The 17,105-nt window shown below is 59.3% G+C and overlaps 4 protein-coding genes across 4 annotated transcripts; 2 read left to right on the forward strand and 2 right to left on the reverse strand.

Annotated features, from left to right (window-relative positions):
• Window positions 1-1,552: 1,552 nt before the first annotated feature.
• PLICBS_000883 (uncharacterized protein) lies at window positions 1,553-2,936 on the reverse strand (the record flags this gene model as incomplete). Its single annotated transcript, XM_018318068.2, has 6 exons — window positions 1,553-1,879; window positions 1,929-2,427; window positions 2,478-2,574; window positions 2,631-2,642; window positions 2,692-2,775; window positions 2,837-2,936. The coding sequence occupies 6 exons, from the start codon at window positions 2,934-2,936 to the stop codon at window positions 1,553-1,555; spliced, it is 1,119 nt and encodes a 372-aa protein (XP_018183593.2).
• A 571-nt stretch (window positions 2,937-3,507) lies between these two features.
• Window positions 3,508-5,101, forward strand: PLICBS_000884 (uncharacterized protein; the record flags this gene model as incomplete). The annotated part of the gene is made up of 2 exons (XM_018318067.2): window positions 3,508-3,723; window positions 3,806-5,101. 2 exons carry the CDS (start codon window positions 3,508-3,510, stop codon window positions 5,099-5,101), a joined length of 1,512 nt encoding a protein of 503 aa, XP_018183592.2.
• Window positions 5,102-5,832: 731 nt separating this feature from the next.
• PLICBS_000885 (uncharacterized protein) lies at window positions 5,833-8,195 on the reverse strand (the record flags this gene model as incomplete). Its single annotated transcript, XM_018318066.2, has 5 exons — window positions 5,833-6,094; window positions 6,156-6,955; window positions 7,010-7,725; window positions 7,795-7,822; window positions 7,884-8,195. 5 exons carry the CDS (start codon window positions 8,193-8,195, stop codon window positions 5,833-5,835), a joined length of 2,118 nt encoding a protein of 705 aa, XP_018183591.2.
• A 7,829-nt stretch (window positions 8,196-16,024) lies between these two features.
• On the forward strand, window positions 16,025-16,975 carry PLICBS_000886 (uncharacterized protein; the record flags this gene model as incomplete). The annotated part of the gene is made up of 1 exon (XM_018318065.2): window positions 16,025-16,975. The coding sequence occupies one exon, from the start codon at window positions 16,025-16,027 to the stop codon at window positions 16,973-16,975; it is 951 nt and encodes a 316-aa protein (XP_018183590.2).
• Window positions 16,976-17,105: the final 130 nt, after the last annotated feature.

Raw genomic sequence — 17,105 nt, forward strand, 5'->3', positions numbered from 1 at the left:
GACTGATTGCGCTGACCAGGACCGCTTGGGTTTCGGGCTCCCGTATTTGACCATGCTTGGCTAGCGCTGTTGAGCTGCGGCGTAGTTGATAGTGAAGGGAATTCGCTGTAGCAAGTCATCCGTTAGCTGGCACTCGTCCGATCATTCGAAGAAACAAGCGCTGATGCAAGCGCCGTCTTGGAGCAGTATGTGAGGAGAGTATGATGCGAGATTCCCCTTGAGCACGGCGGAGTAGGCCAGACCCTTGGATGGGTCGGCCGAGCTCCCTGGGTATGCCGTGTTGTCGGCTCTGTTGACGAACCTGGCTTTCTTGGGGGGCATCGCGAAAGTGCACCGCGAGAGCTCGCCGTTTGGGACGTGAAGTGTTGGGGCAACGGGCGAAAACAGAGGATGTAAAAAGAACATACGTGGGATCCAAAGGCGTGGCAGGCTGCGACCCGCTCAAGCTTTGGGCAAAGCTAACGTTGCCGCCCAGCTGGCGGCCCTGATTGAAACCGGCACTGCCCATGGGGACTCCTCCCCCGAAAGCCCAGCCGGAGCTGCCATTGTTCCCTATGCCCCAGCGGAACCGGTCAGCTGCCATTCACTTGCCGCCGTCTGGCGGGGACTGCTGTCGAGGTCGGTGGGCAAGTACCTAGCTTTCCGTTCGGCAAGCGGCTCGACACCGATCTGCCTGGTTGTTGAGGTTGTTGCTGGCCCCCAAAGTTGCCGGGCACCCCCCGTATTGTCTGCGGTACAGCACCTGTCGTTGCCACCGGGAGTCAGCCTCCGCTTCTTCATCATCGTGCAGAGCTCAGCCTCGTGTGTTCATGCATGCGCCAGTGACACGTGACGCGCGGCTCGCGAGCCACTCTGTACGCCGCCGTCTCGAATGCAGCACGTATGTGATCGATCGCATCGGTCGAAGAATCAATGCATCGTGCATTGTCCAAGACGGCCATGTGTAGCCCTTCGCTCCATGACCATCCCTGGCTCAGCGGCGCCGCGGCAGCAGCCAGGAAACTGTCAAGGCCTGTCGCGCAGACTGAGACTTGGTGCATGGAAGTGCCTTGTGGAAAGCGCCATCGTGTCAGGCCTGGAGCAGTGGGCGCTGGCTCGGGCCAGGTGCATCCGACGTTGCGGTATCGCGGTTTCGAGGCTGAGGCCACGCGGGAAGGTCTGGGTTGGTCCTACCTGGCCGGTTCATGACTGCTCTGGATCGCGCGGGCGGTGGCTTGGCCCGTTGCGCAAATGACGTCTGGTGTGCGGTGCGACTTCCGCCTTCGGTTCGAGGACTTTGAATCGTGTGCTTCGTTGTTGCAGCAGAGCGGCGTGTTGTGCAATTGCTTCGTTGAGGTCGAGGGAAGGCTGGTGCTACCAAGGCTTGTGCCGGTTCGCTGGCGCCGTGGCCGGAAGCAAGTGGGTCCGTCCCGAAATGCGCCACTCGGCCAATCAGGGCGGCTTTCGCGCCCCTCGAGGCTGAAGACGGATGGCAATTGTGGGTTTGCGACAACCTCCGCTGTCCACTGTCACCTCATTCTGCCTCCATCCCCAGGAAAGCATCGCGGTTTATTCATTGCACCGCTCGTCTAAAGCTGGCCTCGAAGTCTACGTCGGCCACCTTCCTGCCGATAAAGATGATCTTCCCCTCCTGGCCCTCTGAGGCAGGCGCGCCGTCTGGGGCGTCGATCAGCTCAAACACCTCCCGCACGCCTTGCATCATCTTCACCTCGCCACTCTGCAGTACAATGCGGCCCTTGGACCTGTGAATCTCAAAGTCGCCCTCCCCATCTGTGCCTGGGAGTTGGTTGTCCCACAGCACAGACCGCAGCCAGCGGTCAACGGCCTCCAGCTGGTCCGGGCGCAGTCTAGGCACTGGTATCGAAATGGTTGATATCGTCTAGGCCGCGTCAGTCTTCATCTGCCTCGCCACGCGCACAGATACCTACCGGATCCAGGTGACTGTGGCCCTTGATCTTGGCCTCCGCCTCATTAAACTGGTCATATGCATGTAGATCCAGTAGGAATCCCTCCAGGTGAGGGACGGCGCTCTTCTCGGTGACGTGAACCTTGGCGAGGCCGTTGATGGACTCTATCCTCTCGCGAACTCTCTGGAGCTCCTCTGGGCTGACGAGGTCGGATTTGTTGATGACAATGACATCGGCGTGTGAGATTTGCACGTGAGCCGTGGTCATCAACGGGCCGTGGTCGTCGCGGTGATCATGCCCCTCCACCTTGCCGCTGGGGTCGTCGAGACTGCGCAAGATGTTCTTGGCATCCACCAAGGTTACGATGCCGTCGAGGTATATCGTACTCCCCAAACCGTCGTCAACCCAGAACAGGGGCGCTAGGTTGCCTGGGTCTGCAAGGCCGGTCGTCTCAAGAAGAATGTAGTCAAAGGCGCCCTTCTTCTCCATCAGAGACTCGATGGCGTTCACTCCCGTGTCTCTGGACAAATTGTTAGTCACATGCGTGATGCAAATGGAGACTCTGCGCACTTGACGGAGCAACATATGCAACCGTTGCCCACTTCGAGCCACTCCTCGACCTTCTCGTCGCCCTTGTTTACGGTCAAGGACTTTTCGATGTCAAGTGCTGAGTTTCCAAGTCAGTTACATGCCACTGCCGGCGATCCGGCCTCCCATGCTTACAGTCTCCGAATTCTACCCGTCGTCAGCGAAAGCCAATACTAGGCAGCGAGGAAGCTCAGACCATTCATGATGACGGCAATCTTCTTGCCATGCTCCGCTGTGAGGATGTAATTGAGCAGCGTTGTCTTTCCAGCTCCGAGATAGCCTGAGAATGGCCTCGTGTGTGAGTAGAGTGCGCATTGGTACGATTGAAAATGCCGGCATACCGGTGACTATTGTGATGGGGACTTTGATGGTGAGCTCCTCATCCGGAGCCGCGACGGCCGTGTCAACGAGCTCCGGAGGTACGTCATCGTCGAGATCCATACTCAGGTCGGTCGCTGGAGTCGTTGGCTAAGATCAGGTTGGGAATAAAATAAGGACAAGAGTAACATTGACGTCAGTCTGGGTCTAATTGTGAAGCTCGTCAAGGGACAGAGGCAGTTAAGTGAGTGAATGATGATGTTGATTCGTAGAGGTTTTGGGTGCGTTTAGGTGAGGTAAAGCCGGTCCTAGGCGGCTGCAGTGGGGTTTTGCGGCGCTCGAACACTGTCGGCGTCGATGCTCCCAGCGCCTCAGGCATGGTGCTCCAGCTGTCCACTGAGATTCCTGGATCGCCTCCGGAGCACGCCCCGCTAAGCCGCTTGCCCCTGCGACATGCAGCTATCCAACAGTTGGGTTCCTGGCCATGTTACCTCAGCAAGCTCTGCCAGGTGGAATGCGCGAGCAGGAGTACCTATTCGTACCTTGCCTTAGCGCCGACTCAAGCTACCCCGTACCGTAATACAGCAGGCCAACACCTCGAAGCCCATCGCCAGCTTCACGACCTCTCCCAAACAATTTCCTCCTCCTCATCACCCCCAAACAGCGCACGCGCCGCGCCGCACAATCGTCCACCATGGCGCTGGCACCGAGCTCGCCGCGTCTGCCAAGCCCCCCGCCGCCGGCCGAGATCCAAATCGGCCCCAAGAGTCCCTCTGGCGGCGCGGCGGCCAGCCCAGAGCCGACGGAGATGGAGCAGACGGTCCTCGACGACCACTCGCGACGGCGCATACACCCGGGCACAAAGGCTGCCGACATGGCGGCTGGTCCTCCCCTGGTTCCTCTGAACGAGGTATTTCGGGTCCCCAAGTCCCCAAGTCAGGGGCGGATCAGTGAAGAGATAGCTGGTTGCTGACTGTTTGCGCCTCGAGCAGCTCGACTCCGCCTTTCAGCTTCAGGAGCACCTCGCCGCCCTGCACTATCACCACACGGCGTTTGGCACCCAGGCCTTGACCCGCGCCGCGGCCCTTCAGCTCGCGCAGCCGCCGCCGGGTATCGACCGGACGCTGTGGCTCTACGAGCTCTGCCGCTTCCTCATCTCGCAGTGCAACTCCCTCATTGTCGGCTTCCTCTTCGACACGCCTCCCTGCAGCGCCAACACGTGTCCCGAGATGCGCGCCTCCGAGTGGCAGTTCCTCTGCGCCGTCCACGAGCAGCCCAAGAGCTGCTGCGCCATCGACTATTGCTGCCACACCCTCGACTGGGCGGCCAACGTCGTCTCGGACCAGAAGATCTTCCCCAGCCGCTTCGTCGTCCTCAACGACCCCCATAGCAAGAACGTCGGTGTCAAGAACCTAGTCAACGTCTTCCGGAGGTTACACCGCATCTTCGCGCACGCCTGGTTCCAGCACCGCAGCGTCTTTTGGACGGTTGAGGGACAGACCGGGCTCTACGTCTTCTTCAAGACGGTGTGTGACCTGTACGACTTGTTGCCTGCCGAGAACTACAAACTGCCGCCTGAAGCCGAAGGACTAGACGGCCCTCAGCCGGAACCCGAAGTCGAGAAGCCACCGCCGTCTATTCTGAAGCCGTCGCCTTCGCAGCAACGGCAAGGCGGCCCTGATGATGATGGTTTGCACCCCAGTAGCCGCACCAACACTCGAAGGCATATTAGGAGCAGCCCTTCAACAGGAAGCGCGGTGACGACGGTGATGGAATCTGACGAGGAAGAAACAGACTCCGTCTCTAGCAAGATGCAGGACATGCACATCTCAGCGCCACACGGCGAAGACGAAGACTCCGAGGTGGCAGAGGTCCCAGTCATTGTCGACCATTCCGCAATGGAACCGCCTTCGCGACGCAACACGTCCATACATGAGCCGACACAAGGACAAGCAAGCTCGGAGTCCGCCTCCGGCGCCGATGCGACAGTTGTAGAAGTCGAGCCTGAACACGATGAACCGCAGGTTGAGCCGTTGCAGCCGGAAAACACCGCCGACTCACCCGAGGAGATGACGCCTGTGGAGGGCCCCTCCGTCAGCGAGGACACCAAAGCGGACGACAAGGCAGAGGCGGCACCAGTCGCGGACGACCCCGAGCCGCCAACCGAGGCGGACGCCGGGCAGCCCAAGGAGACGCCGGCAGAGGCAAAGGAGGATACTGAGCCTGCCGAAGGGAAACCCGTGGCTGAGGTCGAGCCGCAGCCAGACAAGTCGGAAGAGACGCAGTAACGAAGACATGGCATGATACCCCTTTCGGAGGGAGAGGTACGAGTGCCTATGATACGAGGACGACCTGGGGCATGGACTGGGCGTTGAGCATTCCGGTCACGCCCAGTGGTACGCGTGGAGACAGCCAGGAGCATTCGTGTTTGTATAATAGCTCAACGGGACGAAACGGTCCCATTTGTATGAAACTCGTGATGAAAGCCAAATGCGCGGCGTACGGATTTCAATCAGATGCCCGTGATGCCGCGATTTTCAAGCACTCAATATGGGAGCAGAATGCAACTTGAATCCCGGGAACCAATGTATTACTGCCCCTGACAGTATTCGTCTATCACTGTCACACGAATTTCATCATCAAATTCCGTAACCTCAGTTCCCTTTAAATCGATCCCAAAATTTTGGTCGATAGAGATAGCCTCAGTCGAGCGTCTTCGCAACGGCTGCACTCAATTCGCTGCGACGTCGTATGAGGTCATGATATGTGTCTCGTCGCGTGTCGAAGCAAAGGCAAGCTGATGGCCGGTAGTCGAATACTTTTTGTTCGCATTCTATGTGGGAGACTTTTTCCAACGGCAACTCCTCGCTTAGCAAATGTATCGTATACTTGATGTCTCGCAAGTCTGGTGAACCCTGTCGGGCTCTGTCGTGGGAGAAAATCTCGCCGCTCACGTTCCAAACGTTGTCAAATCAAAACTTCGCTGAATACCAGCGGTTCAACCTGGGCTTCGGCTTCGTCATCGGCCAGCAAATTCGCCGCCTTTGACTTGCGCATCAGCCTCGATGAGGCTCACTTCCAACTTGGCGAAGAGATGCCTTACTTCTCGAATGTTTTCCTGCTGCGCATTCACAGCCGCGGCGTTTCGATCGTCTGCAAATGCGCGTATGCTCTCGAGGATGGGGGTCAATCCAGCGCCGTCGGGGAGCCACCAGCGCGCACACGAAGGATCGCGGAACACGTGTGCCATTTTCATCCGACGCGCCGTGGGATGTATACACCTGTTGCTAACGTCAGAATCGTAGTGCCTTCTGGAGGTGCGTTTGTGAAGGGAACACTAACCCGAGCATGTCGAGAAGGGCAAACTTGCGGCGAATCCACATTTGGTGACGCATATCATGCGGCAGAAAGAGAGCCGCGATGGATATGCACGGCTGTAGCGAGATCATGGCACCTTTGGGCTTCAGGGGCCAGAATTCCACGGACTCGAAATATTGGCAGGCGACATAGGCGTGCTTCCCCATCTCCTCGAAGAGTTGCGACTGGGGAGTATCAATGGCTTGCGACAGGTGCATGATGACGATCGAGTGCCATTCAGCCGTGATGAGAGTGGTGGTGAAGAGAGGCGGCTTGAACAAAATGCCCTCTTCATATGGATCCACGATGTCTTCGGCGTCAAGTGGTCGTCGGTAGGAGAAATCGGTAACACGGTACTCTGGGTCTGTCAAGGCCGGATCCCAGTTGCTCTTCCAGTCGAACAGTCTCTGCGTTATTTGCTCATGACCTTCGCGAAAGTCTTCGGGAGAGATTTGCCCCCGGCTGCCACGAGCGTATAGCATGGACATGTCGTAACTGATCACTCTCAGTCTGGAAGAGCGCTCGTCGACCTTCCAGCGCACGTTCCCGGTTTCCATCGCAGCGTGATTCTGGCTATAGGCAACCATGACTTCGAACCATTCACGAGGAAGCTCCGTGGGGAATCCGCCCATGATGGCGACATAGTTGTCATACCGACTGTACCAGTTCAAACAGGCACGCCCAACGGGAGTGAGCATGACCGTCTCCGGTGTGAAGATCTTTGTGATGATTTCAAGCGCGGCTTTCTGATGACCCATCAAGTTCACCCAGTCACCCAAAAACTCCTGTGGTGGTGGTCAGCACACTGGCGCCCTGATTGCTACAGCGAGGCAGCTTACGTCCATGGTTGCCAGCTGCAAAATTGTAACGAGCACTGGCACGCTGTTTGTTTCTTTTCGCTTGAGGCAGTCAAGTAGGAGAGTGACGCTTCGGTTGTAGTAGCCGAGAAAGTCCTGGAGCTGCCCGTTGGGATTCTCCAAAGTTGCATGGTACGCCGAGAAACCAACGAGGGCATATAGCAGCGGTTCATAGCTAATGGCGAGGCTGGGCATGATTGTACTGAAAAATGCGTCACCGTCGTTGGCCAGGCTGTAATGGTAGTTTGTGATATTGTCAGCGTAGTAGCTGAGATGATGCTGGAAGTCAGGGGGAAGATGCGACCAGTCCGTGTGTCCCCCCAGAGTGGAAAGATCGCACGACTGCATTGTAGTGACACTGATGCTGCCAGCTGTAGAGGTCGAGGGGGAGGACAAGGCTTTAGCGCCGTCTTTGGCCAAGCTCTCGGAGCTCTGCCGCCTACGCGAGGTCACGCAGGATTCTATCGGCTGTGAATCTGGTCCCGGTGTCTGCTGCAACGCGTCCTCCGATTCGTCGTCGTCGTAAATCGTCTCAAGTTGGTTGTTTGATTCGTGATCGTCATCGTCGCCCTCGTTTGAAGAATTGGGGCTTGCTTTTCGTGTCGGATTTTGCATCTCCCTGGATTTGCTGTGGCCTGATGCACCCTTGGGGGCAGGCGGATCCGGGTAAACACATTCACGGTTGCCCTTCTTGCAGCCTAGAATTGGGCTCAGCTGCTATGAAACTAGGAAGCGCGCCGTGGTAGGATGTCACGCTGTGCACTTACGTTCGCATACCGGTCGTGTCTCGTCACACTGTGTGACCTTTGTGAGCATTCAAGTTTTCCAATCTCGCACGCACCTAGTGCCAACGTACCTTGACTCGCCTGCTTCTACACATGAAGCATCCCGATCGCGTCCTCCGATGCTTGACATGATCCGTTCCATTGCCAACACTAGACGCGACCTTCCGACGGCCCTTCGATGGCTTGGAGGTGTTAGGGAACGCGGCCTCTGGAAAGCTTCTTAGATATCCAAGACCCTGAGTCCCCTGATACGCAAGGGGAACGGAATTTCCTTGCATGGGCATATGTCCGCCAGGCAGCTGAAGGTTGTTCTGAAACTGTGTAGGAGAATAGTCCTCCACTCCTGACACGGACGTCAGGAAATGGTGATAGTAGTCGCCCATCGAAACTTCTTGGTTTCGGATCGTCATACCAACCCAGGGCAGTAGTGTGGTGATTTCACCGGAGAACTTCAGAGGTCGAAGTACACTTGGCGTGACTTAAAATTCATGCTCGGCCCAAGAAAGGGATAAGCTGCCGGTGAGGAATTTCGCATCGAACGGTCAGACCGAATCGAAAACAGCAGGCTTTGTTGAAGAGCTTGCACGATCCACACACAAGCAAGTAGCGACCGGTTGTAGTAGCAATGAAAGATCGAGACAGGTACACTGGGCCGCGCCGTGCCTGATGGAGCCGGAATATAGGCAAGCCGCAACAGGTGCTGGTGAGTTTTTGCAGTGTTGCCGTGCCAGTAGAAGGACCTGACGAATTTTCGCAGAGGAACAGCGCGTATCAGACGCGTGTTAGGGAAACCGTGCAACCGTTGGGATGCCTCTGGTCGTTGGTGGCCTCAACGTGGTGTTCCAGTTCCTGATCAACCAAACGTCGGAATCCACGTGCGCCCACATTGGATGGGAACCACGACCGACGCCCTGATTCGTAGGGCGATGGTGATTGAACCAAAGGTCACCAGCCTACCGGTGGCAGGCTATAGGGAGGCGCAGAGAACTGGCGACGCAAGAGACCATGAAGGGTGTCGACGGTCGACTTGGTTGAAGTGACGGGCCAGGGAAAAGAACAAAGGGGTTGCATAGACCGGAAGTAAGTCAGTCCAGGTTGGGACGCGCCGTTGCAAAAGACAGTCCGCCTGTGAAATGCTGGAGCCACGTGGGCTCCAAATAGGGCAAGCGGCAATCGGTAAAGCCAGGGATCACAAGATATCTCAGAGGACGGTGCCGTTGCTGTCTCCCGCTTTCAGTCAGGATTAGGCCGAAACGACAGCTTGATGCTCCCAACAAAGGCCGAGAAAAACGATCAACTTGCGGGGATACCTGGCCGACGCTCTTTCTATGCCTGGAATCAACGCAGGTGGGAGCCGCCGATGAAGCAGGCGGCTCAGGCCAGTGGATCTGTAGGGGAAGGGTCAGAGACCTGAAGCAGCAGAAATGTGGTGCTGTGTTTTCTTGAATGCCAGTTCAGTCATGGATATTCCTGGGGAGCTGAATATGTAACTTAAGACTGCAGACAGGGTGGTGGGCAGAGGGGGGGTTAGGGGATAGCAGCCACACACACACACACCTTGGCTTGTTCCGGAACCCACAGACTGAGATTTCGGGGGCAAGGTACTGGATGTGTACTCGGCGTTTCGGGCGAGCTCCAGAGAGAGTGACTGTCACTCCTCTTTGTTTTGGCCGCATCGATATGCCGTCACTGCCTCCGCAGGCTACGCCTATTTCAACTTGTCAGGTCGGGGTGCCAAGTCAGGCCCGCCTCAACGCAGGTATCGGCCAAGAATGGGCCTGAACGACTGCCGCGTACAAGTTCAAGGCAGAATGGAGCCGTGACCCATCCTTTGGTGCCTTCGCGGCCCAAGAGATAATGCGGCTCGGGGTCCAAAAGCCCTTTTCCCCATTCCCTTACATATATCGAGCTCCCCGAACGAGAAAATGATCTTCGCCTGATGCCGGCTCGAGAAGGTATTTTGATTTTTGACAGTGTCAGATTGGCCGCAGGCAGGGGGCTCAGCCAGCATCCCATGTACACGTACTCGTAGAATCCGGGCTCATCCCCAAGTACACCGTCGGGAGCAGTACCTCGTACATGCGTAGACTGCCATGACGAGCAGGGGTCCGAGAATGACTGCGGCCAAGTGGGTGCGACGCTGTCTGGTGCCGTTTGTGGCGCTCCACACATCCCAGGGAGCGCCGGTGGAGATGGCCGGGGTTGGTCGAAGGCGCCGTTGGTCATGCACCCATGCCATGCCATCCTCCAAAGCACGGGGTTCTTGTCCAGCGTCTTACCAGCCACTGGCCGGCGCCGCACGCACCGTAACGCCCAAGTGGCATCCGTACGAGTAAGTTGGCGCGGGGGACCACGCGCATCCGGGCGTCAGACATGCGCGCGCAACGCTGGGGTGCCGGGTCGATCGCACGGCGCAGCTGTGAAGACGCCTTTCCCGCGGGATCTCCATAAAAAAAGGCCAGCGGCACCGCCGCTCGACGCAGAGCACATTGGCCGAACGTTGTCCACAATGTGGAGGTGTCTGCACAGTGTCCGAAGTCGCCGAAAGCTCGGTGTCCAGGCGTCGTCGAGCGCGGCTATCGACTTGCCGACGAGCACCGAATGCGAGCAGTATCCATCGCAGTCGGAAGCGCGGCGCGCATGTCGCGCTTCCATGATTCGTGGCCCTTTGTCTAGCGCGGTGTGCATCAGTGAAGCCAGAGCTTCTGCCTCCGCCGGTGAGATCGGAGTCGTGCGGCTGGCCGGGACTCGTCCGTACGAAGCCAGGTTCGTCGACGGCAAGCTCCACAGGGCAGGGAAAGGCGATTAACCCGTGCCACATGCGTACAGTCCCCCATTCCGAGATTGGGAACCAATGTTAGCCCTGGCCAGTGCAACGCCGTGGTCGGTGCAGAATGCGCCCCATTTCCTGGCGCCATTATGATGGATGGCTCGAACATCCGGACCAGGTTCCCTGGCCAGGCTGGCTGTCTGGTATTCACTCGTACATGCGCCTGCGAGTGGGCCCTGCAAGGCGTGGCAGCGTGGCAGCGACGCCACAAACTTACGGCCAGGACTGGCATTGGTTGACGAGTCTCGACTCCTGGACGGTGGACGAGGCAATGGAACAGGCTGCATGTGCGTTTGGTGAAGACAGCGGCAGGGCCGTTGGCGTTCGACGCTCGCCCCAAGTCCAGTCTGAATGGAGCACCGAGTGGGCGAAAGGCACTCCAAGGGGCCGCCGAGAGCGCACGGGAACCAGATCGATGGGGATCGCGATGGACTGCTTGAACAACCTTGCATGAGACTTCGGCAGAGGCCAAAGCCGAGACCGCCAAGGGTGCTCTTCTTCCGACGACTGCTCGAATCAAGGCTGCGTATTCCCAAACTCAACAATACGCAGCGGGGCATATGGCTTCATCACCAAAGGGGCTCGAATGGACTCCATTTGACCCAATGTGCCGGGCTCGCGGTCGGCTCGTGCTGGGTCGAATGTTGTGCATCGCCAGGTTGTCACAACGAATTGCGTCCACACTGGTACGCAGTGCAGTTGAGGGTGTTGTGCCACGGTTGGTGGCCGGCGTGGTTGCGGCCACAGACGGGCATCGTCCGTCGGTGTTGGGTTGATCGATGATGCACGTCGGACAGCCGTGGGCGCATAGGCAGCCAAGGAATATGTTGGTGTGTCTGAGCGTGCCCAGCATCGCCAGATTGGAGCGGGCTGGACGGCGAAACGCAAAGCAAGCACACGAGTATCGCACCTGCCTGGCTTTGAAAAACACCGGTCCTGTTGGGACGGCCAAGGAGCTAAGGCTGCCTCGTACGAGTCTGTTTATTACCAACGACATGGAAATCCTCCTGGAGCGGGCCCGGGAGACACATGCATGCCCCCTGCACAGCACCTGATTTCGCACACGGTTCTTGCTCATCGTGGGGTACGAGTATTGAGTGAAGGTGAAGCCAGTATACCAGTACTTCGTACAAGCAGTCTGTTGGGCTCGAGTCTGGATACCAGGTAGTACCAGACGGCACTCGGCACCCACCCTCCCCCCGAGATATGGTGCCAGGTCAGGTGCTATTGAAGCCAATGCGCCTCGTAAGGTACAGTACTAAGGCACGTAGGTACTCCGCGCGTTCCAAGGTAAGGCGAGGTACCAGATCCAAGCTGCTTGAGTAGGTACGTACTTCCCTGTCTCAGTCAGGCCTTCTTATTACTCCGTCCCCCTGGGCAGGTACTTGTTTGTCTGCTCCTTCCGTCCGGGCGCTGCCCCACCAGCTCCTTGGCTGGCGCTCGAGGACAGACATCCAAAGCTGAAGCAGGCGCTCCAAAGAGCTCAGCAGAGAAGGAGCCACCAGCTAGTAAAATGTTCGCAGCGCACAAGTAGATGTACACAATACCTTGTACTTCGGGGCGGAGCCTGGAGAAGGCGCGGAGGTTGAACGCCTTCCACCCCATCGACCGTGTGTTAAGGCCATTACAGTCCGAGACCGAAGACACCCAAGGTCCTGCAACGTCTCCTACGCCGAACGAGTCTTTGGTGCGATGTCAAGGACTCGGGTTCCTCTCAGATCACGGCCAGCTGCATCTCCAACATCGGCATCAAAAACACAGAGCGGTCGCCTCGAAAGACTCAGCCGCTGCGAATCGGCACTCGATCCCTGCACCGGTGAAAATGCGACGGGGAAATGCCTCCTTGCCTGTCGGTCCCGTCTGTCGGTCGCGTGTATCAGTGGATCGCCGAGTCCGTGGCCGGCACAAGCCGTGGTCAAGGGTTGCTCTCGTTCTAATTAAAGAGACAGGATGCCGATTGCGCTCCGTCCAAGTACAGATGGGTAGTTCGACAAGAGGGATTGCCTGGCCCTGGTAAGGAAGCGCAGGGTGTCGGAACGACCAAGCGACTGAGCTCTGAGCCCGGGCGAGCTCAAGGCGCCCTGACTTGGCAAGACAAGACGTTCCGCTTCCAGGCCGTTTCCACGAGATGCCACCGACCAGTCCGGGACCACGTTCTGTGGGTTGCAACCGGCGGGCGGGCATAGCAGCAACAGCGCCACGGACAGTATACCGCACCGTACCACGGCCCTTGGCGCGCTGATCAACAACGGTGGAGGGTCCTAGGGACAGACAGGCCTATGAATGTGGCGACAGCCATCAACAACCCAGCATACCCAAGGCGGCGGCATGGGTGGGAGGCGCAACCGTCATCTGCCCACCGGTGCGCAAAAAGTCAATACAGAGGCGGAGGTCGCATGGCCGGCATGTGGTGGCATCGGCCCTGTTCCCCCACCGGGCGGTTCTAGAAGTTCCATCACGACGGCCACGATCCAGCCAGGGCAGCCACCGGCGCACGAGCAAGGCATCAAGGTTGCACTCTGCGTGAGATGAGGAGAGAGCATCATTCGACCTCGGGGGGACGAATACACGAGCACAGCGGCATGCTTGCGACCCCCCGCTGCCAGACCGCGTCACTCATCACGCCCACTCCTAGCCCGTGCAGCTGGACACGGGCATTACGGGTCTCAATCGTCTCCACCACCGCCGCCTCCGCCGGTGACACGCCAGAGCCCGGCCAGCCCTCTCGGGGTCCCGCGGTCCGCTGTGGTGGTGGCCGGGAACATGGCGTCAGGGGATGCAGCAAGGGGTTCAACCAGCCCTAGTACGGCAAAGGTGGACGCCACGTTTGCGACTACACGATTGACTGCTTTCGGGTTCCTTGGCATCACACCTGTGCGCGCAGCCAGGCCACCTCCCGCCCTCCCGAACCAGCGGCTCTCGTGCGTTCTTCCTGCATCCAGGGAATGCCGTCGCCGAAACTGGGACATCCCAGCTGCGGCACAGCACAGTTTACCAGCCACCCGGTGCCTGCCATCCAGCTGAGTGAGATACAAGAAGGAACGCCAGAACCGCTCCCAGGCAGGGGTCTCCCGTCCCCAGTTGTGGGGGGAGCTGAGCCGTTCCGGCATGATCTGTGGTGCGAAAGAACTTCAAGGGGCGGGCGAACGGTGGCAGCCAGCCTGGCGGGGACGTGCAACCAGCGGGGCTCCCGCCGTTGAGATACCTGTAAGCCGCCGGGCCGACAAAGATTGATTGCGATTGTCCTCAATGGGCGAGCAGCACGAGCAGAGCCTCGCCGTCGAGGACAACGCAGAGGCCCAACTCGTCAGCCACGCGACGTGGAAGCATGCTTCGTCGACAGGCCGCTGCAGCCGGCCCGTTTCCGCCACCAACCACAGGCCGGCGGCATGCCGTGCAGCGAGAAGGCTGTTTCGATCCAGCTGCGTGCGAGCCCGCGGCTATTACCGAATACGGCAAGTTGGGCAACGTCTGTCGAGCGCGGCAATAGATCCGACGGGCTGCTTGCTGGATGGGTGGAAAACGCCCAGGCAGGTCAGACCAGGCCAGGCTTTGTCCAGCTCTTCAGGTCCGGCCACGAACGGGGCCGTTACGGTCTCGCCCTCCGCTGGAGCCGGCCAACTCCCGGTGGGTGACGTGCCTCGAAGACACACGCGGGAGCGCGCAGTGCCCAGAAATGAAGAGGCAGGCAAGCCAGGCCGGGGTCTGGCCGGGGTGCATGCAACTGTATCTGTGTTCCTCCACGAGTCAAGGTTGTGGCGTTTTGCGCTGAGAGGGCTGTCACAACTTCCGGTGCACCACTGCTGTCACCTTGGCACGAGGGCTCCGCAGGGGGCCTTGGGACAGGACGGGGGCCATCTGACGTATCAAGCCTGCAAGGCGCCCCAGGTATTGATGGCAGGCAGGGTCCTGTTGCGCAGCGGGGTCGGCCCTTGACGGCGACCTATGAGGTCAAGCTCGTTAGGCCGGCCGGCATCAGACGATGGCGCCACGAACGAGCCTGGCAAGCATCTGCTCCTGAGCTGCCATGTTGCGTCCGGGGGCCCTCCGGCTCGCAGCTCAAGGCTCTGACGAACCGGGTTTGCGAGCCGTCACGACGGCGGTCCCGCAGCGGTTCGACCTGTGTCCAGGGAGTCGGCAGGTCCTTCGGATATTGCGACGGGAACAATGCCAGCATGTCACCTTTTCTGCTGCAGCGGAAATCCCTCCGGCAGGGCCTCAGCTCACGAGTTACCTCTGTCCGCGACGGACGGGCTCGCCGCAGTCCAGCAGCTAGGAGCGGGCGGTCAAGGAACAGACAAGGGTGTGAACTGAAGGATCAGCTTCGGTGCCAGTGCGCCGCCGCCTCGCCGCCCTTTCCTGCCGGTCGCGCGTCAGCAGGTGAGTGAGGGGAACCGGAGGTGGGGGTCTCGGGGCCATGCCTCGGGCAAAAGCCTGTCCTTGCCGCCAAAGGACCCATGTCCCGTCTGGGGATGATTCATGTGAAAGACGCGGGACTCGGCAGCCAGGAAAGGTGTGCTTGGCGCTCCTTTGGAATCGGGACGCTGCCTGGGCTGAGTTGCCGTCGCAGCCTCCGAGCACGGCAGAGGCTCGTCGCCAAAAGTCTCTGGACCGTGTTGGGTGCTCCCGCTCTGTTGTCACGCTGCTTGAGCACACCTGCGTGGCTGCAGTTTTCGGCTTCTTCCGACCTGTCAATCTGCGTTGCATCTGGCATCTGGCATCAGAGAGGGCATGGGCGGCAGGCCTGATCCTGGCTCAGCAGCCTGGGCGGCTTCGCGCAGCTAAGCGCTTCGAGGGCGTTTAACTGATCGCGCAGAAACCAGCGCATACCTCGTTTGCACTTATCACTTCCAACCCTCACAGCTCTCTTCAATTTCATTGCGTCTTGCCCGCGCGCGAGTGTGCTCGGGGAGCTTGATAGCGAGGCAGATATCGGTTCGGCTTGGGGTTCTGTCGACGCCCGGTGTGATTTCCGAAAACCTGCCTACCCTGCATCTCAATCACGATGTAATAACTTTTGGGGACGCCACATCTGGCGACAGTCGTACTCACGAACACGACAGTTTGACATTGATTATCTTGCCAATGGTGGCTCTCAGTCGCCCGTTCGCACGCGTGCCTGTCCGATGCGGTCACGCCAAGTTTCCACGGCGGGCGGGTTGCGAGCCCCAACTGGGGTGACGACTGCGACTCCTGTTTCAGTTACAGAATCCCTTTCATCTTCGATCAAACCTGGGCATCAGGCCACGACGTGAGCAAATAGCCGTATTCTGACTCTTGTCCCCCCCCTGACATCGTAAAGCGACTACATGTACACACCACCACTGGCAGGCCGCAAGGGATGCGACTCGCGCGGTGTCGTTGCGCAGCCACGTCGATGCTATGGCGCTCTTCACTTTCTGGAGTCAACTGGACTGCAGCTCCATTCTGCTGTTCTCGTCTACAATCGCAGTTTTCGTCCTCCCCATCTTCATCATATTTCCACCTGTGCCCGTCGACCGGAGCGACGTGCTGGGTCAGACGCACTCCAAACTAGGCCGCTCCCTGGCGCGGGAGGATACTCCTCCAGCGCCCACCAAGGAGCAGCAACTGGCCGAGTCAAGCGGCACTGATGGCACTGCCCCTGTCGAGGAGACGCCGAGCCCAACGGCCGTCTACTACCCCATAGCGGCATGCCGGGGGATCGACGTGTCGCGCGTCAAAGACCGGCCGCGCATGGGTTCCCGCTGCGATGGCATCTACACGTTCGCCCGGCTGACCAGCGCGGCGCACTCTTCAGCCGATCAACAGGAGGCGGCGGCAGACGCGCGACAGGGCCGTCGAGCAAGCGGTGACGGCTACGACGCCGTCGCCGCCGATCAATGGGAGGCGTTGACGCGCAGCGACGCCCCGCCCCTGGCCGACGTCCAGGTCGATGTGTGGCTCCCCGACGAGGCCAAGTCGAGCAGGCAGCTGGGCCATATCGAAGGCGGCTTCGTCGTCGCGCGCTTCCCGTGGACCGACGACGAAGGCGGCTGCGGCGGCGGGTCACTGCTGCGAGTGCGAGGTCTGGCGCGACGACTGGCCGCCAAGCTGAGCCGCGGGCTGCGCGCCGTTCCGGAGAGGGAGATGCTGCTGCCGCTGGAGGTCCCCTCCGAGGCGGAGATCGCATCCAGGGGCTATCGCCGCGCGCGCGTCGCGTTGCGCCAGGGTGATGTATGCTCTGCCCTGAGCATGGAAACGGAGGTGCCGCCCGAGTTGGCGCGCTATCTCGGCATCGAGCATCGGTTGGGGATACTTCGTTTGTGCGACGAGCCAGAGCCAGGGGATGATGGACGAGGCTTGGAAGGCTGAAGCACGCTCATCGACCCGACTTCAAGTACGCGCCGCCGAGCTTCAAGCTTCGCCCGGTGAAATCGCTGGGGGAGAAGCGACGACTGGTCTTGTCTGATCGGTGTTGCGCAGTGGTATTAACAAAATGATC

The sequence above is a fragment of the Purpureocillium lilacinum genome, assembly GCF_023168085.1.
Source record: "Purpureocillium lilacinum CBS 284.36 DNA, scaffold_1, whole genome shotgun sequence".
In the NCBI taxonomy this organism is placed as follows: domain Eukaryota; kingdom Fungi; phylum Ascomycota; class Sordariomycetes; order Hypocreales; family Ophiocordycipitaceae; genus Purpureocillium; species Purpureocillium lilacinum.